The sequence below is a fragment of the Mobula birostris genome, chromosome 5 (genome assembly GCF_030028105.1).
Source record: "Mobula birostris isolate sMobBir1 chromosome 5, sMobBir1.hap1, whole genome shotgun sequence".
NCBI lineage: Eukaryota > Metazoa > Chordata > Chondrichthyes > Myliobatiformes > Myliobatidae > Mobula > Mobula birostris.
This window is the reverse complement of record NC_092374.1, coordinates 6,398,451-6,419,582: the sequence shown is the minus strand read 5'-3', so window position 1 is coordinate 6,419,582 and position 21,132 is coordinate 6,398,451. Positions and strand designations below refer to the sequence as shown.

General features: G+C 52.8%; 1 protein-coding gene across 3 annotated transcripts; it reads left to right on the top strand.

Moving 5' to 3' along the window:
- Positions 1-4,448: 4,448 nt before the first annotated feature.
- Positions 4,449-20,175, top strand: LOC140197515 (olfactory receptor 1M1-like). Of its 3 annotated transcripts, none has more exons than XM_072257538.1 (3): positions 4,449-4,595; positions 16,483-16,615; positions 18,836-20,175. In XM_072257538.1, exon 3 carries the CDS (start codon positions 18,851-18,853, stop codon positions 19,817-19,819), a length of 969 nt encoding a protein of 322 aa, XP_072113639.1. In that variant the 5' UTR covers positions 4,449-4,595; positions 16,483-16,615; positions 18,836-18,850; the 3' UTR covers positions 19,820-20,175. The 3 variants fall into 3 exon arrangements, with proteins under 3 accessions (XP_072113639.1, XP_072113638.1, XP_072113637.1); XM_072257537.1 differs by having other exon boundaries at positions 4,572-4,617; XM_072257536.1 differs by lacking the exon at positions 4,449-4,595 and adding an exon at positions 5,118-5,185.
- The last annotated feature ends 957 nt before the right edge of the window (positions 20,176-21,132 follow it).

Genomic DNA, 21,132 nt, shown 5'->3' with positions numbered 1-21,132 from the left:
CCAGTACCCCATGAAATTTGTTTTCTTTACAACAGCAGTACATAATAACAGGAAAAAAACATGATTACTTTAAGAAGTATATGTATATGATGGTTAGATTAAATAAACAGTGCAAGAATAGAAATGAGAAAGGTAGCGAGGTAGTGTTCATTGTTCATTGAGAAATCTGGTGGTAGAGGGGAAGAAGCTGTCCCTGAATCGTTGAGTGTGAGTCTTCAGGCTCCTGTGCCTCCTCCCTGGTGATAGCAATGAGAGGAGGGCATGTCCTGGGTGATGGGGGTCCTCAATGATGGACGCCCTTACAGATGGATGCAGCCTTTTTTGAGGCGTTGTTCCTTGAGGATTACGGAGGCTAGTACCATGATGGAGCTGCTGAGTTTGCACCCCTCCCTGCAGCTTATTCCAATCCTTTGCAGTCGACCCTCCCCTCCCCTCCCTGTACCGGGCAGTGATGCTGCCAGTCAGAATGCTCTCCGCAGTACATCTGTAGATTTTCGCGAGTGCCTTTGATGACATACCAACTCTCCTCAAACTCCGAATGAAGAAGAGCTGCCCTCATGCCTTCTTTGTCACTGCATCGATGTGTTGGGCCCAGGATAGATCCTCGGAGATGTTGACACCCAGGAACTTGAAACTGCTCACCCTTTCTACTTCTGATCCCCATGAGGACTGGTGTCTGTCCCCTTTCTGAAGTTCACAGTCAGTACTTTGGTTTCACTGGCATTGAGTACAAGGTTGTTGCTGCAACACCACTCCACAAGCTGATCTAAATCACTCCTGTACGCCCCCTCGTCACCACCTGAAATTCTTCCAACTATATTTGTGTCATCGGCAAATTGATAGATGGCGTTTGAGCTGTGCCTAGCCACACAGTCATGGGTGTAGAGAGAGTAGAGCAATCCTCAAGATGTACCAGTGTCGATTTTCAGTGAGGTGGAGATGCTATTACCAATCCTCCCCAGACTTTGGTCTTCTGGTGAGGAAGTCGAGGATGCAGTTGCAGGAGGTACAGAGGCCCAGGTTTTGGAGCTTTTCGATCAGAACTGTAGGAACGATGGTGTTAAATGCTGAGCTGTAGTCAATAAACAGCATCCTGACATTGTCCAGGTGATCTAAGGTTGTGTGAAGAGCCAATGAAGTCGCGCCTGCCGTTGACCTATCGTGGTGATAGGCAAATCGCAGTGCGTCCAGGGCTTTGCTGAGGCAGGAGTTGATTCTAGCCGTAACCAACCTCTCCAAGCATTTCATCACCATAGATGTGAATACTATTCGGCGATCGTCGTTAATGATGCTCAAGGGTATCATTGTTGCCCTTTGATACAGGTGGGAACTTCTGACCATAGCAAAGAGAGATTGAAAATGTCCTTGATCACAAAGAGGCTTGTTTTGCTGTTGTTATTATTATGTATTCATTTATATTTTGACCATTATGGGTTGCCTAGTGCCTAGCCCTCTGCACATGGGGCAGGATAATCCCCAGGGTTAATGTCAGGGAATAGAGGCAGTCTACCCTCTTTCCCTGCTTTAGAATAAGTGTTTTTTGTTGTTGATTGAATTTGATGGTTACTCCACTGGGTGGCAGGGTGGAGATACGTCTCTACCAAAGGAGGTGTAAGGCGCTCCTTCCCTCTGCTAACCTGCAGGTTACCCTTGGGCAAGGTGTAGCACGTGCTCAGCCCCCTGATCAGGGTTACGTGAAGTCACGGGGCAGGTAACAGAGCAGCTGGTGCATATCACAAGCCCTGATTATCTGACCACTGACACCAGGCAGACAATCTCTGAAGTGTATTGATAATGGCTGGGGTTACCCGTCTTGCAAAGACACTGCCCAGAAGCAGGCAATGGCAAACCAGTTCAGTAGAAATAATTACCAAAAACAGTCATGCTGATGGAAAGACCCTGATCATCCAGTCAATCAACTCGGCTCATAATGCTGATCATGTCGATTGAATGTTAATAGTTCAGCAGTTGGTCTACGTATGGGAACGGGGAGATGTTGAAAATAAGGAGGAAGGGATATGTTCTATTTTGATGTATATTTTGACCCTTATGGATTACCATCCAGTTTCCCCATGTTACATGCCAAGCGTAATGACATTATGTCAGAGGGCATTCTGGGTCGATGGGAACGCAGCAGGCCAGGCAGCATCTCTAGGAGGAGGTACAGTCGACGTTTCAGGCCGAGACCCTTCGTCAGGACTAACTGAAGTAAGAGTGAGTAAGGGATTTGAAAGTAGGAGGGGGAGGGGGAGATCCAAAATGATAGGAGAAGACAGGAGGGGGAGGGATGGAGCCAAGAGCTGGACAGGTGATTGGCAAAAGGGATATGAGAGGATCATGGGACAGGAGGTCCGGGAAGAAAGACGGGGTGGGGGGAGCCCAGAGGATGGGCAAGGGGTATATTCAGAGGGACAGAGGGAGAAAAAGGAGAGTGAGAGAAAGAAAGTGTGCATAAAAATGAGTAACAGATGGGATACGAGGGGGAGGTGGGGCCTTAGCGGAAGTTAGAGAAGTCGATGTTCATGCCATCAGGTTGGAGGCTACCCAGACGGAATATAAGGTGTTGTTCCTCCAACCTGAGTGTGGCTTCATCTTTACAGTAGAGGAGGCCGTGGTTGGACATGTCAGAATGGGAATGGGATGTGGAATTAAAATGTGTGGCCACTGGGAGATCCTGCTTTCTCTGGCGGACAGAGCGTAGATGTTCAGCAAAGCAGTCTCCCAGTCTGCATCGGGTCTCGCCAATATATAAAAGGCCACATCGGGAGCACCGGACGCAGTATATCACCCCAGTCGACTCACAGGTGAAGTGTTGCCTCACCTGGAAGGACTGTTTGGGGCCCTGAATGGTGGTAAGGGAGGAAGTGTAAGGGCATGTGTAGCACTTGTTCCGCTTACACGGATAAGTGCCAGGAGGGAGATCAGTGGGGAGGGATGGGGGGGACGAATGGACAAGGGAGTTGTGTAGGGAGCGATCCCTGCGGAATGCAGAGAGAGGGGGGGAGGGAAAGATGTGCTTAGTGGTGGGATCCCGTTGGAGGTGGCGGAAGTTACGGAGAATAATATGTTGGACCCGGAGGCTGGTGGGGTGGTAGGTGAGGACCAGGGGAACTCTATTCCTAGTGGGGTGGCGAGAGGATGGAGTGAGAGCACATGTACGTGAAATGGGGGAGATGCGTTTAAGAGCAGAGTTGATAGTGGAGGAAGGGAAGCCCCTTTCTTTAAAAAAGGAAGACATCTCCCTCGTCCTAGAATGAAAAGCCTCATCCTGAGAGCAGATGCGGCGGAGACGGAGGAATTGCGAGAAGGGGATGGCGTTTTTGCAAGAGACAGGGTGAGAAGAGGAATAGTCCAGATAGCTGTGAGAGTCAGTAGGCTTATAGTAGACATCAGTGGATAAGCTGTCTCCAGAGACAGAGACAGAAAGATCTAGAAAGGGGAGGGAGGTGTCGGAAATGGACCAGGTAAACTTGAGGGCAGGGTGAAAGTTGGAGGCAAAGTTAATAAAGTCAACGAGTTCTGCATGCGTGCAGGAAGCAGTGCCAATGCAGTCGTCGATGTAGCGAAGGAAAAGTGGGGGACAGATACCAGAATAGGCACGGAACATAGATTGTTCCACAAAGCCAACAAAAAGGCAGGCATAGCTAGGACCCATACGGGTGCCCATAGCTACACCTTTAGTTTGGAGGAAGTGGGAGGAGCCAAAGGAGAAATTATTAAGAGTAAGGACTAATTCCGCTAGACGGAGCAGAGTGGTGGTAGAGGGGAACTGATTAGGTCTGGAATCCAAAAAGAAGCGTAGAGCTTTAAGACCTTCCTGATGGGGGATGGAAGTATATAAGGACTGGACATCGATGGTGAAAATAAAGCGGTGGGGGCCAGGGAACTTAAAATCATCGAAAAGTTTAAGAGCGTGAGAAGTGTCACGAACATAGGTCGGGAGGGATTGAACAAGGGGGAATAAAACAGTGTCGAGGTATGCAGAAATGAGTTCGGTGGGGCAGGAGCAAGCTGAGACAATAGGTCCGGCCAGGACAGGCAGGTTTGTGGATCTTGGGTAGGAGGTAGAAACGGGAAGTGCGGGGTGTGGGAACTATAAGGTTGGTAGCAGTGGATGGGAGATCCCCTGAGCGGATAAAATCGGTGATGGTGTGGGAGACAATGGCCTGGTGCTCCTTAGTGGGGTCATGATCGAGGGGTAAATAAGAGGAGGTATCTGCGAGTTGTCGCTGTGCCTCGGCAAGGTAGAGGTCAGTGCGCCAGACTACAACAGCACTCCGCTTATCGGCGGGTTTAACAATAAGGTTAGGATTAGTGTGGAGGGAGTGGAGAGCAAAGCGTTCTGAAGGAGTGAGGTTGGAATGGGGACAAGGTGCGGTGAAGTTGAGACTGTTGATGTCCCGTCGGCAGTTAGCGATAAAGAGATCCAGAGCAGGCGGAAGACCAGAGCGGGGTGTCCATGAAGAAGAGGAGGGTTGAAGACGGGAGAAGGGGTCATCGGTGGGGGTGGAAGAGTCCTTGCCGAAGAAGTAGGCTCGGAGACGGGGACGGCGGAAGAAAAGTTCGGCATCATGGCGAACACGGAACTCGCTGAGGTGTGGGCGAAGGGGGACAAACGTGAGGCCCTTACTGAGAACAGAGCGTTCTGCCTCCGGCAGTTGAAGGTCGAAGGGGATGGTAAAGACCCGGCACGGATGAGAGCTGGGATCAGAGGGGGGAGGGGGGAGGCTGGGGGTGTCAGTGGAGAGGGGAGGGTTGGGGTGAGAGGAAGATGGAGCCTCCGAGGGCCCAGGAGTTGACGGTGGGATCTGAGGAAGACGGAGCTGCGGAGTGGTGGTGGTGGAAGGGGAGACGGGAGTCACAACAGCATCAACCTTCTGAACGTGGTGGTGTGCGACCAAAGGCTTTCTATCTCTAGTAACCAAAACCATCACTGCAACTCAGACAGTCCCTCCCTCCCTGTCCCCTCCTTCTCCAGCGTTGCAATCCCCGAGTCTCCCATCCCCATCCCCACCCTTTGCCCCTTTCCCTGCAGAGTTTGACACCGCCCCCCGCCCCCCGCCCCGGGACTTGATTGACAGGTCGGGGGACAGGCGCCTGCGCAGCGCCGGAGGAGAGGCACGTGACCCGTGATCGTCGCCGGGGCTCGGTGCGCATGCGCCTCAGCTTTCCTGTTTTACCTGAGGTAAACTGCTCCTCCGACTTTCGACGTCTCTCTCCTCGGGCCGGAGCCCAGACCTCTCCCCTCCCACCCCCACCCTCATCCGGGGAGGGGAGAGACTAAACTCCCATCCATCCCGACACCGTCACCTGGAAAGGAGAAACGCAACCCACCTCCCCCAGGGACCCCAAACCCCACCCCTCCCAACCCATTCACCTCCCCCGGGGACCCCAAACCCCACCCCTCCCAACCCATTCACCTCCTCCAGAAACTCCAAACCCCACCCCTCCCAACCCACTCACATCCCCCAGAAACTCCAAACCCCACCCCTCCCAACCCACTCACCTCCCCCAGGGACCCCAAACCCCACCCCTCCCAACCCACTCACCTCCCCCAGGGACCCCAAACCCCACCCCTCCCAACCCACTCACCTCCCCCAGGGACCCCAAACCCCACCCCTCCCAACCCACTCACCTCCCCCAGAAACTCCAAACCCCACCCCTCCCAACCCACTCACCTCCCCCGGGGACACCAAACCCCACCCCTCCCAACCCACTCACCTCCCCCAGGGACCCCAAACCCCACCCCTCCCAACCCACTCACCTCCCCCAGGGACCCCAAACCCCACCCCTCCCAACCCATTCGACTCCCCCGGGGACACCAAACCCCACCCCTCCCAACCCACTCACCTCCCCCGGGGACCCCAAACCCCACCCCTCCCAACCCATTCGACTCCCCCGGGGACACCAAACCCCACCCCTCCCAACCCACTCACCTCCCCCGGGGACACCAAACCCCACCCCTCCCAACCCACTCACCTCCCCCGGGGACCCCAAACCCCACCCCTCCCAACCCATTCACCTCCTCCAGAAACTCCAAACCCCACCCCTCCCAACCCACTCACATCCCCCAGAAACTCCAAACCCCACCCCTCCCAACCCACTCACCTCCCCCAGGGACCCCAAACCCCACCCCTCCCAACCCACTCACCTCCCCCAGGGACCCCAAACCCCACCCCTCCCAACCCATTCGACTCCCCCGGGGACACCAAACCCCACCCCTCCCAACCCACTCACCTCCCCCGGGGACCCCAAACCCCACCCCTCCCAACCCATTCGACTCCCCCGGGGACACCAAACCCCACCCCTCCCAACCCACTCACCTCCCCCGGGGACACCAAACCCCACCCCTCCCAACCCACTCACCTCCCCCGGGGACACCAAACCCCACCCCTCCCAACCCACTCACCTCCCCCGGGGACACCAAACCCCACCCCTCCCAACCCATTCACCTCCCCCAGAAACTCCAAACCCCACCCCTCCCAACCCATTCACCTCATCCGGGGACCCCAAACCCCACCCCTCCCAACCCACTCACCTCCTCCTGGGACCCCAAACCCCACCCCTCCCAACCCACTCACCTCCCCCAGAAACTCCAAACCCCACCCCTCCCAACCCACTCACCTCCCCCAGGGACCCCAAACCCCACCCCTCCCAACCCACTCACCTCCTCCGGGGACCCCAAACCCCACCCCTCCCAACCCACTCACCTCCCCCAGAAACTCCAAACCCCACCCCTCCCAACCCACTCACCTCCCCCGGGGACCCCAAACCCCACCCCTCCCAACCCATTCAACTCCCCCGTGGACCCCAAACCCCACCCCTCCCAACCCACTCACCTCCCCCAGGGACCCCAAACCCCCCCCCTCACAACCCACTCACCTCCCCCGGGGACCCCAAACCCCACCCCTCCCAACCTACTCACCTCCCCCGGGGACCCCAAACCCCACCCCTCCCAACCCATTCACCTCCCCCGGGGACCCCAAACCCCACCCCTCCCAACCTACTCACCTCCCCCAGAAACTCCAAACCCCACCCCTCCCAACCCACTCACCTCCCCCAGGGACCCCAAACCCCACCCCTCCCAACCCATTCGACTCCCCCGGGGACACCAAACCCCACCCCTCCCAACCCACTCACCGCACCCGGGGACCCCAAACCCCACCCCTCCCAACCCACTCACCTCTCCCGGGGACCCCAAACCCCACCCCTCCCAACCCATTCACCTCCCCCAGAAACTCCAAACCCCACCCCTCCCAACCCACTCACCTCCCCCGGGGACCCCAAACCCCACCCCTCCCAACCCACTCACCTCCCCCGGGGACCCCAAACCCCACCCCTCCCAACCCATTCACCTCCCCCAGAAACTCCAAACCCCACCCCTCCCAACCCACTCACCTCCCCCGGGGACCCCAAACCCCACCCCTCCCAACCCACTCACCTCACCCGGGGACACCAAACCCCACCCCTCCCAACCCATTCACCTCCCCCAGAAACTCCAAACCCCACCTCTCCCAACCCACTCACCTCCCCCGGGGACCCCAAACCCCACCCCTCCCAACCCATTCAACTCCCCCGGGGACCCCAAACCCCACCTCTCCCAACCCACTCACCTCCCCCGGGGACCCCAAACCCCACCCCTCCCAACCCACTCACCTCCCCCGGGGACCCCAAACCCCACCCCTCCCAACCCATTCAACTCCCCCGGGGACCCCAAACCCCACCCCTCCCAACCCATTCAACTACCCTGGGGACCCCAACACGCCCCCAGGGACACCAAACACCACCCCTCCCAACCCATTCAACTCCCCCGGGGACCCCAAACCCCACCCCTCCCAACCCACTCACCTCCCCCGGGGACCCCAAACCCCACCCCTCCCAACCCACTCACCTCCCCCGGGGACCCCAAACCCCACCCCTCCCAACCCACTCACCTCCCCCAGGGACCCCAAAACCCACCCCTCCCAACCCACTCACCTCCCCCAGGGACCCCAAACCCCACCCCTCCCAACCCACTCACCTCCCCCGGGGACCCCAAACCCCACCCCTCCCAACCCATTCACCTCCCCCAGAAACTCCAAACCCCACCCCTCCCAACCCACTCACCTCACCCGGGGACACCAAACCCCACCCCTCCCAACCCACTCAACTCCCCCGGGGACCCCAAACCCCACCCCTCCCAACCCATTCACCTCCCCCGGGGACCCCAAACCCCACCCCTCCCAACCCACTCACCTCACCCGGGGACACCAAACCCCACCCCTCCCAACCCACTCACCTCCCCCGGGGACCCCAAACCCCACCCCTCCCAACCCACTCACCTCCTCCGGGGACCCCCAAACCCCACCCCTCCCAACCCACTCACCTCCCCCAGGGACCCCAAACCCCACCCCTCCCAACCCACTCACCTCCCCCAGAAACTCCAAACCCCACCCCTCCCAACCCATTCACCTCCCCTAGAAACTCCAAACCCCACCCCTCCCAACCCACTCACCTCCCCCGGGGACCCCAAACCCCACCCCTCCCAACCCACTCACCTCACCCGGGGACACCAAACCCCACCCCTCCCAACCCACTCACCTCCCCCGGGGACACCAAACCCCACCCCTCCCAACCCACTCACCTCCCCCGGGGACCCCAAACCCCACCCCTCCCAACCCATTCACTTCCCCCAGAAACTCCAAACCCCACCCCTCCCGACCCACTCACCTCCCCCGGGGACCCCAAACCCCACCCCTCCCAACCCACTCACCTCACCCGGGGACACCAAACCCCACCCCTCCCAACCCACTCACCTCCCCCGGGGACACCAAACCCCACCCCTCCCAACCCACTCACCTCCCCCGGGGACCCCAAACCCCACCCCTCCCAACCCATTCAACTCCCCCAGGGACCCCAAACCCCACCCCTCCCAACCCACTCACCTCCCCCAGGGACCCCAAACCCCACCCCTCCCAACCCACTCACCTCCCCCGGGGACACCAAACCCCACCCCTCCCAACCCACTCACCTCACCCGGGGACACCAAACCCCACCCCTCCCAACCCATTCAACTCCCCCGGGGACCCCAACACGCCCCCAGGGACCCCAAACCCCACCCCTCCCAACCCATTCAACTCCCCTCGGGACCCCAACACGCCCCCAGGGACCCCAAACCCCACCCCTCCCAACCCACTCACCTCCCCCGGGGACCCCAAACCCCACCCCTCCCAACCCACTCACCTCCCCCGGGGACCCCAAACCCCACCCCTCCCAATCCATTCACCTCCCCCGGGGACCCCAAACCCCACCCCTCCCAACCCATTCACCTCCCCCGGGGACCCCAAACCCCACCCCTCCCAACCCATTCACCTCCCCCGGGGACCCCAAACCCCACCCCTCCCAACCCATTCAACTCCCCCATGGACCCCAAACCCCACCCCTCCCAACCCATTCACCTCCCCCAGGGACCACAAACCCCACCCCTCCCAACCCATTCAACTCCCCTGGGGACCCCAACACGCCCCCAGGGACCCCAAACCCCACCCCTCCCAACCCATTCACCTCCCCCAGAAACTCCAAACCCCACCCCTCCCAACCCACTCACCTCCCCCGGGGACCCCAAACCCCACCCCTCCCAACCCATTCAACTCCCCCGGGGACCCCAAACCCCACCCCTCCCAACCCATTCAACTCCCCTGGGGACCCCAACACGCCCCCAGGGACCCCAAACCCCACCCCTCCCAACCCATTGAACTCCCCTGGGGACCCCAACACGCCCCCAGGGACCCCAAACCCCACCCCTCCCAACCCATTCACCTCCCCTGGGGACCCCAAACCCCACCCCTCCCAATCCATTCACCTCCCCCGGGGACCCCAAACCCCACCCCTCCCAACCCATTCACCTCCCCCGGGGACCCCAAACCCCACCCCTCCCAACCCATTCTCCTCCCCCGGGGACCCCAAACCCCACCCCTCCCAACCCATTCACCTCCCCCGGGGACCCCAAACCCCACCCCTTCCAACCCATTCACCTCCCCCGGGGACCCCAAACCCCACCCCTCCCAACCCATTCAACTCCCCCATGGACCCCAAACCCCACCCCTCCCAACCCATTCACCTCCCCCAGGGACCCCAAACCCCACCCCTCCCAACCCATTCAACTCCCCTGGGGACCCCAACACGCCCCCAGGGACCCCAAACCCCACCCCTCCCAACCCATTCACCTCCCCCAGAAACTCCAAACCCCACCCCTCCCAACCCACTCACCTCCCCCGGGGACCCCAAACCCCACCCCTCCCAACCCATTCAACTCCCCTGGGGACCCCAACACGCCCCCAGGGACCCCAAACCCCACCCCTCCCAACCCATTCACCTCCCCCAGAAACTCCAAACCCCACCCCTCCCAACCCACTCACCTCCCCCGGGGACCCCAAACCCCACCCCTCCCAACCCACTCACCTCCCCCGGGGACCCTAAACCCCACCCCTCCCAACCCACTCACCTCCCCCGGGGACCCCAAACCCCACCCCTCCCAACCCACTCACCTCCCCCGGGGACCCCAAACCCCACCCCTCCCAACCCACTCACCTCCCCCGGGGACCCCAAACCCCACCCCTCCCAACCCATTCACCTCCCCCGGGGACCCCAAACCCCACCCCTCCCAACCCATTCAACTCCCCCGTGGACCCCAAACCCCACCCCTCCCAACCCATTCAACTCCCCTGGGGACCCCAACACGCCCCCAGGGACCCCAAACCCCACCCCTCCCAACCCATTCACCTCCCCTGGGGACCCCAACACCCCCCCAGGGACCCCAAACCCCACCCCTCCCAACCCATTCACCTCCCCTGGGGACCCCAACACCCCCCCAGGGACCCCAAACCCCACCCCTCCCAACCCATTCACCACCCCCGGGGACCCCAAGCCCCACCCCACCCAACCTATTCACCTCCCCTGGGGACCCCAAACCCCACCCCTCACAACCCATTCACCTCCACTGGGGCAAACAACCGGGGGGGGGGAAGAAATCCAAACCCTACCCCCAACCCAATCTCACCTACCCCTCACCCAACCCCTCGGGGCAGAGCCCAAACCTTCACCCTCACAAATCGTGTCTGAGCCCAAAGCCCAGCACACCACATCCCAATCTCACCTCAACCTCTCGGGACAGAACCCAAACTCCACATCTCCCATCGCAAACCTTCACCCTCACAAATCGGAGATGGGGAGCCAACAGACCACAACCCAATCTCACCTCCCCCTCCCCCTCCTCAGGTCCTAGCAGAAACCCCACCCTACCTTTCTCACAGCTTTAGCCACATCCCCCCCCCCCCAGATTTTTCCCCTCACTGGGTACAGAAGCCAGATATGCCACCTAACCACTCGGTCACAAGGAGAACATGGAAACTCCACAGAAACAACGCCAGAGTTCAGGATTGAACCTGGGTCCATGGAGTTGTGAGGCAGTAGCCCTACCTGCTGGGCCATTGTGACACCCCTCAGCATAGGGGCTGCTTTTGCACTGTCATTCTTAATGGGATCTGTGGTTGGTGTTGCTCTTGGAATTATAGAGCACTACTGAAAAGAACGTTTAGTCCATGCAGAACTGTTGTTCTGCCTCCTCCCATCGAACCATACCTTTCGAACCAGCATCCGCCACTTCTGCTGACAGCTCACTCCAATTTTCATCACCCTCTTCATGAAGAAGTTCCCTTCATGTTCCTCTTAAATATATTACCCTCAACCTATGACCTCTAGCTCTAGTCTCATCCAACCTCAGTGGGGGAGGAGCCTTCCTGTATTTACCTCTCATACTTATGTACACCTGTCAAATCTCCCCTCATTTCCTACACTCCAGTGTATCAAGTCCTAATCTTTCCCTGTAACTCAAATTCTGGCAATCTCCTTGTAAATTTTCTCTGCACACTTTCAATCTTACTGCTATCTTTTCTGTAGGTAGTCAGTTCGAGCTTCATTGTCATTGCTGAGGACAGTGACATTCCACTATTACTCCATTAAGTGCCAATCCATCACTCTGGCAATTCAATTACTCAAAACACAACTACATTTAAAATAACGTCTGAGTCACAACTGAATTAAAAACAAACAGCCCTAAAATGAGACGTTCAGTTGTAGGACAGCCCCGGGGATAAAGGTGTTTTTCAGTCTGGATGTCCATGAAGAGCAATTTCTGTAACTGACCAGAACTGGTAGGTGTCCAAAGATGCACACAATACCCTAAACAAGGCCTCACCGACATCTTCTACAGCTTCAACATAACATCCCAATTCCTGTGCTCAGTACTTGGATTTATGAAGGAACTGCTCCATGGAGTTGTAGTATTTATTTGTCATATGTACTGACAATGAAAAGCTTTTGTCTGTGTGACATCAGACAGATCGTACCACATCTAAGAACATCAAGGTTCTAAAATGGTGTTACACCACCAGCGCCTTTACTTCCTGAGAAAACTAAAGAAATTTGGCCTGTCCCTCACTAATTTTTATAGGTGAACCGTAGAAAGCATTCTTCTAGGGTGCATCACAACCTGGTATGGAAGTTGTCCTGTCCAAGACCGGAAGAAGCTGCAGAAGATTGTGAACACAGCACGGCACATCACACAAACCAATCTTCCGTCCTTGGACTCACTTTACACCGCACGCTGTCAGAGCTGTGCTGCCAGGATAATCAAGGACACGACCCACCCAGCCAACACACTTTTCGTCCCTCTTCCCTCCGGGAGAAGGCTCAGGAGCTTGAAGACTCGTATGGCCAGATTTGGGAACAGCTTCTTTCCAACTGTGATAAAACTGCTGAACAGATCCTAACCCGGATCTGGGCCGTACCCTCCAAATATCCGGACCTGCATCTCGGTTTTTTTGCACGACCTTACTTTCCATTTTTCTATTTTCTATTTATGATTTATAATTTAAATTTTTAATATTTACTATCAATTTGTAATCCAGGGAGCGGGAAGCGCAGAATCAAATATTGCTGTGATGATTGTATGTTCTAGTATCAATTGTTTGGCGACAATAAAGTATAAAGTTACAGAGAAGGTGCAGTAAGGTAGAAGAGGAGATTGAGTTAATTTTACAAGAGGCTTGCTGAAGAGTCTGATAATAGTGAGATAGAAACTCCTCAAGTCTAGTAGTATGTGCTTTCAGACTTTTGTACGTCTCCTCATAGAACATAGTAATCTACAGCACATTACAGGCCCTTCGGCTCACAACGTTGTGCGAACCATGTATCCTACTCTAGAAACTGCCTAGAATTTCCCTACCGCATAGCCCTGTATTTTTCTAGGCTCTGTGTACCTATCTAAGAGTCTCTTAAAAGACCCTATTGTATCCGCCTTTACCACCTTCGTTGGCAGTGCATTCCACGCACCCACCACTCTCTGTGTGAAAAACCTACCCCTGACATCCCCTCTGTAACTACTTCCAAGCCCCTTAAAACTATGACCCGTAGTGCTAGCCATTTCCACCTTGGGGAAAAGCCTCTGACTATCCATACAAACAATGCCTCTCATCATCTTATACATCTCTATCAGGTCACCTCTCAACCTCCATTGCTCCAAGGAGAAAAGGCCAAGCTCACTCAACCTATTCTCATAAGGCATGCTCCCCAACCCAGGCAACATCCTTGTAAATCTCCCCTGCACTCTCTCTATAGTATCCAATGTTCAGTAGTATAGTGGTTAGCATAACACTTTATCACACAGGCAACCCAGGTTCAATTCCCTTCGCTGCCTGTAAGGTGCGTGTACATTCTCCCCATGACTGTATGGGTTTCCTCCCACAGTCCAATGATGTAATTGGTCATTGTAAACTGTCCCGTTATTAGAGAAGGGTTAAATTCGTGGATTGCTTTGTGGTACTGCTGAAAGGGCCGGAAGGGCCTATTCTGTGCTATATCTCAATAAATAAATAAAGGGAAAATGTTCAGGGTGGGGTCTTTGATTATGTTGGCTGCTTTCCAAGGTGGCGGGAAGTTGGAACAGAGTCCATGGAGGGGTCCACGTTGTGCGTGATAGAATAAGCTGCATTCTCAACTCTCAACAAGGGAGATTACAATGGGATGAGGGAGGAGTTGGCTAATGTAGGTTGGGAGCACGGCTATTTGGTAGGACAGTTGAGGAAGAGTGGAATACTTTCAAAGAGATTTTTCATGGTGCTCAGCAGAAGTACATTCCAGTCAAAAGTAAGAACAGTAAGTGTGGGGAGAGCCAGCCTTGGATAACTAAAATAAAAGATAGTATCAAATTAAAAGCTCGTGTACAAAGTCGCAAAGAGTAGTGGGAGACTGGAGGATTGGGAAAACTTTAAAAAGCAACAGAGAACAACTAAACAAGAAATAAGGAAAGGGAAGATAGAGTATGAAAGTAAATTAGCACAAAATATAAAAAAGCAAAAGTTTTTATAAATATATAAAGTGGAAGAGGGTGGCTAAAGTCAACGTAGGTCCCTTGGAAGACGATAAGGGAAAATTGATACTGGGTGATAAGGAAATGGCTGAGGCATTGAACGACTATTTTGTGTCAGTCTTCACGGTGGAGGACGTGTCTAATATGCCAAAGAAGGGTGTTATGGATGAAATGGGAGGTGAGGACCTCGATAAAATCACTGTCACTAAAGAGATAGTAATGAGAAAGCTAGATGGCCTGAAGGTAGATAAGTCCCCTGGTCCTGATGGGATGCACCCCAGGGTGCTGAGGGAATTGGCGGAGGTTATAGTAGACACGTTGGTAATCATTTATCAAAACTCTCTAGACTCTGGGCAGGTCCCAGCGGATTGGAAGACAGCAAATGTCGTGCCACTTTTTAAAAAGACGTAGGCAAAAGTCGGGCAATATAGGCCAGTTAGCTTAACATCTGTAGTCGAGAAAATGCTTGAGGCTGTCATTAAGGAAGAAATAGCGAAACATTTAGAAAGGAGTGGTTCCATTAGACAGACGCAGCATGGATTCAGAAAGGGCAGGTCCTGTTTGACAAACTTACTGGAGTTTTTTGAGGACATAATGAGGGCAGTGGATAGAGGGGAACAGGTGGATGTCGTATACTTGGATTTCCAGAAGGTGTTCGATAAGGTGCCACACAAGAGACTTATAAATAAGATACGGATGCATGGAGTCGGAGGAAGTGTATTGGCATGGATAGTGGAGTGGTTAACCAGTAGAAGGCAGAGAGTTGGTATAAATGGGTGTTTCTCCGGTTGGCAGTCAGTGGTGAGTGAGGTGCTGCAGGGGTTGGTGCTGGACCCGCAGCTGTTTACCATTTACATTGATGATTTGGAAGAGGGGACTGGTGTAGCGTAGCAAAGTTTGCTGATGACACTAAACTGAGTGGAAAAGCAAATTGTACAGAGGTTATGGAGAGTCTGCAGAGGGATACAGATAGGTTAAGTGAGTGGGCCAAGGTCTGGCAGATGGAATACAACGTTGGTAAATGTGAAGTCATCCACTTTCGAAGGAATAATAGAAGAACAGAGTATTACTTAAATGGTGAAAGATTGCAGCATGCTGTTGTGCAGAAGGATTTGGGATGCTTGTTCATGAATCACAAAAAGTTGGCTTGCAGGTACAACAGGTTATTAAGAAGGCAAACGGAATGTTGGCCTTCATTACTAGAGGGATTGACTTCAAGAGCAGGGAGGACATGCTGCAACAGTACAGGGTACTGGTGAGGCCGCACCTGGAGTACTGTGTGCAGATCTGGTCTCCGTACTTGAGGAAGGACTGAGATGAGGAGAAACTGTTTTTCCCAGAGTGGTGAATCTGTGGAATTCTCTGCCCAGGGAGGCATTTGAGGCTTCCTCACTAAATATATTTAAGAAACAGTTAGATAGTAAGGGAATTAAGGGTTATGGGGAAAAGGCAGGTAGATGGAACTGAGTATATGGACAGATCAGCCATGATCTTATTGAATGGTGGGGCAGGCTCGATGAGCCGGATGGCCTACTCCTGCTCCAATTTCTTATGTTCTTACGTTCTGCAGTTTCCTGGGGTGTTGGGCAGAGCAGTTGCTGTACCAACTGCTTTTAGGATCAGGAGCTTCAAGATGGAAGGAATCCACACTGTGATTTAGAAAATGGCTGATCCAAGGTGACTTAATCGGATGCCACAGTAGCATAGTGGTTGATGTGAGGCTAATACAGTTTGAAGTGTCGGAGTTTGGAGTTCCATTCCAGCATCCTCTATAAGGAGTTTGTGCATTTTCACCATGATCACATGGGTTTCCTCCAGGTGCTCTGCTTTCCTCCCACAGTCCAAACACGAACCAGTTAGTCGGTTCATTGGTCATTGTGAATTGTCCTGTGATTAGGCTGGGGTTAAATAGGTGGGTTGCTGGGCAGTGGTGAGCCTGTTCCATGTTGTATCTCTAAATAAGTGATTAAACAATAGGACCTTGCACTGGAGAGCATGAGAATAATTCTGCCGTTACCGGGAACCTTGTTGTGGTGGTGTACTGAATAATGAAGTTTCACTTGAATTATTTTCAGATCTCTTCTGCTTCTGCTTTTTTTGGACAATCAACACAAGATAGATGTGTAACATCAACCGGCAGTGCCACTGGGTGCAGAGAGGACAGAACAATTACAGTCGATTCCATTGAGTGGCAGACAAAGATCTCAGGTACCCATGAACATTGATATCTCTAACCTCGGATAATTTCTTCTCCTTCTTCCTTTTTTCTTTTTCCATTCCCCATTCGGGCTCCCCTCTTATGCTTTCTCTTCTCCTCCCCTGTCATCACATCCTGGTTCCCCTCCTTCCCTTTCACCCTGGTTCACCCTCCTTTCCTACCAGATTGCTTCTTCTTCAGCCCTTTACCTCTTCCACTTACCACCTCCCAGCTCCAGTGGAGTTGTGTGATTGGGAACGAGAATCAGCCACATTGCCTCTCCCAGCAACTCTCACATTCAATCAGACTCAGAATCAGAATCAGGTTTAATATCACAGGAATATGTATTGTTTTGCAGCACCAGTACAGAGAATACATTAAAAAATAGTTATAAATTAAGTTAAGACCATAAGACATAGCAGAATTAGCTCACTTGGCCCATCGAGTCTGCTTTGCCATTCAATCACCTCAGCCCCACTCCCCGACCTTCTCCCCGTAACCTTTGATGCTGTGACCAATCAAGTATTTATCAATCTCCGCCTTAAATACACCGAATGACCTAGCTTCCAGCAGTGGTAAAAAAAATTCCACAAGTTCACCACCCTCAGGCTAAAGAAATTATTTTCCACATCTCCGTTTTAAATGGATGCCCCTCCACCATGGGAAATATTCTGTCCTAGACCCCCCCACCATGGGAAATATTCTTTCCACATCTACTCTCTCAAGGTCTTTCAACAGTTGAAAGGTTTAAATAAGATCCCCCTTACCCTTCTAAATTCCAGCGAGAACAGACCCAGGGCCATCCAACGTTCCTCGTATGATAACCCTTTCATTCCTGGAATCATCTTTGCGAACCTCCTCTGAACCCTCTCCACTGTCAGCACATCTTTTCTAAGATGAGGGGTCCAAAACTGTTCACAATACTCAAGGTAAGGCTTCACCAATGCCTTATAAAGCATCAGCATCACATCCCTGCTCTTGTATTCCAGACCTCTTGAAATGAATGCTAACATTGCACTTGCCTTCCTCACCATCAATTCAACCTGCAAGTTAACCTTTAGAGTGTTCTACACAAGACTCCCAAGTCCCCTTGCATCTCAGATATTTGGATTTTCTCACCATTTAGAAAATAGTCTGCATATTTATTTCTTCTACCAAAGGGCATGACAATGCATTTTCCAACATTATATTTCATTTTCCACTTTCTTACTCATTCTCCTAATCTGTCTAATTCTTTCTGCAGCCTTCCTGTTTCCTCAACACTACCCACCCTTCCACCAATCTTAGTATCATCTGCAAACTTGGCAACAAAACCATGTATTCCATCATCTAAATCATTGATATACAGCATAAAAAGAAGCAGTCCCAACACCGACCCCTGCAGAATACCACTAGTCACTGGGAGTCAACCAGAAAAGGATCCCTTTATTCCCACTCGCTGCTTCCTACCAATCAGCCAATGCTCTAACCATGCCACTAACTTTCCTGTAATATCATGGGCTCTTAACTTAGTAAACAGCCTCATGTGTGGCAGCTTGTTAAAAGCCTTCTGAAAATCCAAATGTACGACGTCCACTGCTTCCGCTTTTATCTATTCTACTTGTAATCTCCTCAAAGAATTCCAACAGATTTGTCAGGCAGGATTTTCCCTAAGGAAACCATACTGACTTTGTCCTATATTGTCCTGTGTCACCAAGTACTCCATAATCTCAATTCCCTCAGTGCTCAAAAGTCCATTGATCTCAGAGTACTGCAACATCTTCCCAACCACCGAGGTCAGGCTAACTGGTCTATAATTTCCTTTCTGCTGCCTGAGTTTAGGGAGCTAGGAGATAAATTAAAGAGTAGGACCTCAAAGGTAATCATTTCAGGATTATTACCGGTGCCACGTGCTAGCCAGAGTTGGAATAGCAGGATAGCTAGAATGAATATGTGGCTTGAGCGGTGGTGCAGGAGGGAGGGTTTCAGATTCTTGTGGCATTAGTACCACTTCAGGGGGAGGTGGGACCAGTACCATCTGGACGGTCTACATCTGATGTACAAACTCCAATGCCCCAAGCTGTAATTGCATCACACTAGCCACTACTAGTGTCTTTTGGAGTCAGTTCAGCATTCAGGTGATTGAAGTTATCCACACCGGTTCGGGAGCCATGGCTGAAGGGTAATAACCGATCCTGGACCTGGTTGATACAGTTGTCCTCTTCACTTATTCACAACTCTTACTTCAATAGGGGAACAAGCAGTGAATGGCTGACGCAGATCCAAGACGATCCCCACTCTCAGGATTCATTCTTGTCGGAGTTGCAGGACCCCAAGATGGGCATTCCTACCTGTGGCCCCTGTTGCTGGTTGTATATCTTTTAATCCTGGCAGGCAACGGCACTGTAGTGTACATGGTCACCACAGACAAGCGTTTGCACAGATCCACGCATTTCCTCACCGCTAACCTGGGCGTCGTGGACTTGGTGTTGGCAACTGTGGTCCTTCCAACGATGTTGGTGGGTCTCATGTGGGATGCCAGAGTTATTCTGTGGAGAAACTGCTTTATTCAGATGTACTTTTTTCATGGTATGTCAGCAGTAAGGACAATGACCCTCTCCCTGATGGCTTACGAGCATTCAGTAGCAATATGTAACCCCCAACGTCATCTCTCCCTCAATAGGGATGATATCTTTGTCAAAATGGCAGCTGTGATCTGGGTCCTCGGTTTGACTTGCTTTCTGCCTCCAGTGGTTCAGGCTTCCATTTTCCCATTCTGTGGATCAAATAAAGTTTACAATTCCTTCTGTGAGCTACTGTCAGTGACACGCCTGATTTGCCCAGAAACTGTCTCAGTCACATTGTTCATCGTTCTTTTAAACGTGTTGTTGCTCTTGTCAAGTTTGCTGATCATTGTCTGTTCGTACATCAAAGTAGCCAAATCAGTCAGAATCACAACCCAGCCAGAGAGGAGAAGGGTCTGGTCGACCTGCATCCCTCATGTGGCTGCCATTTGGATGTTCTTCCCCCTCAAGATCCTTTATAGTACAGCATTCTGTGCCAGCTGTCTCTCGCCAGCCTTTGGTGTGAGCTCTGCCCTTCTGTATGTAATCCTAAACCCTTTGGTTAGTCCCTTCGTATACATAATTACAACAAAGGAAATGAAGGAAAAGATTGCAAAACTCATCATAAAGGCTCCTCACATTGGAAGCACTGTCAGTGTGGAAGGGCACTGAGGTAATAACTGTTCCAGTCATGTTTGTGTTGATTAGTTAACCTGAAGATTCTGCTTTTTTTTTTGGCATTAAAGTTAAGTATTGTGATTTGGACCACAATAGCATAGTGTTCAGCATGACGCTATTACAGCTCGGGGCTTCAGAGTTCAATTCCAACACCCTTTCCTTGAGCCCATGGGTTTCCCCCAGACGCTCTGGTTTCCTCCCACATTCCAACGACGTACTGGTTAGTAGGTTAATTAGTCATTGTAAAGTGATGGGTGTAAATTAGATCGGTGTGTTGACAAGCAGTGCAGCCCGTTGGGCCGGAAGGGCCTGTTCTGTGGTGTATCTGTAAACAAACAAATAAATAAACTTGGAACTAAAATGAACTGTTCTAGTCTTGTCTCCAGGAGTTTGCATTTCCTGTCTCTAAGGATGCTCCAGAGTTATTTATAGCCAATTATAAATACAAGAGATTCTGCAGGTCCTGAGCAACACACACGCTACACAAGAGTAACTCAGCAAGTCAGGCAGCATCTATGGAAGGGGGCAAACAGTCATTGTTTCAGGCCGAGACCCTTCATCAGAAGTGTAGGGGAAGGGGGAGGGGGCAGAAGGCAGAATAGGAAGGTGGTTCCCTCGTCACCTGGCCACCATCTCCCTCTGGATTATTTATTTACTGAGAGATTCAGCATGGAATAGGCCCTTCGAGCGGCAACACCCAACTACACCGATTTAACCCTAACCTAATCACCGGACAATTTCCAATGACCAATTAACCTATCCAGCATGTCCTTGGACTGTGGGAGGAAATTGAACCACCCAGAGGAAACTCACTTATTCCACGGGGAGGACGTACAGAGACCACTTACAGAGAACGCCAGGATTGAACTCCAAACTCTGGGGCCCTGCGCTGTGATAGCATTGCATTAACCACTATGCTGCCCTGGTTTTCCTGTTCCTTCCCTTTCTTCCATAGTCCATTGTCTTTTCCTATCATATTCCTTCTTCAGCCCTTTATCTCTTCAACCTATCACCTCCCGGCTTCTCACCTCATCCTCGTCCCCCCACCACCCACCTCCTCACCTGGTCTCACCGATCACCTGCCAGCTTGTACTATTCTGCCAACCTTCTTATTCTGCCTCCTTGCATAAGCCATTTCCATCCTGAGGAAAAGGTCTATGCCAAATTATCTTGTACACATTTAGAAAACAGACAGACAGGGCAATGCATAGAAAAAGTTTAGGACATTATGACGTTATGAGCTAAACGTTAGGAAACGGGACTAATTTGGATGAGCATCTTCAAAGTAAATTTATTATCAAAGTACA

Bases quoted from the DNA above. Each gene is read 5' to 3' on its own strand.
- LOC140197515 (XM_072257538.1), top strand. From the start codon at position 18,851: ATGGCTGACGCAGATCCAAGACGATCCCCACTCTCAGGATTCATTCTT.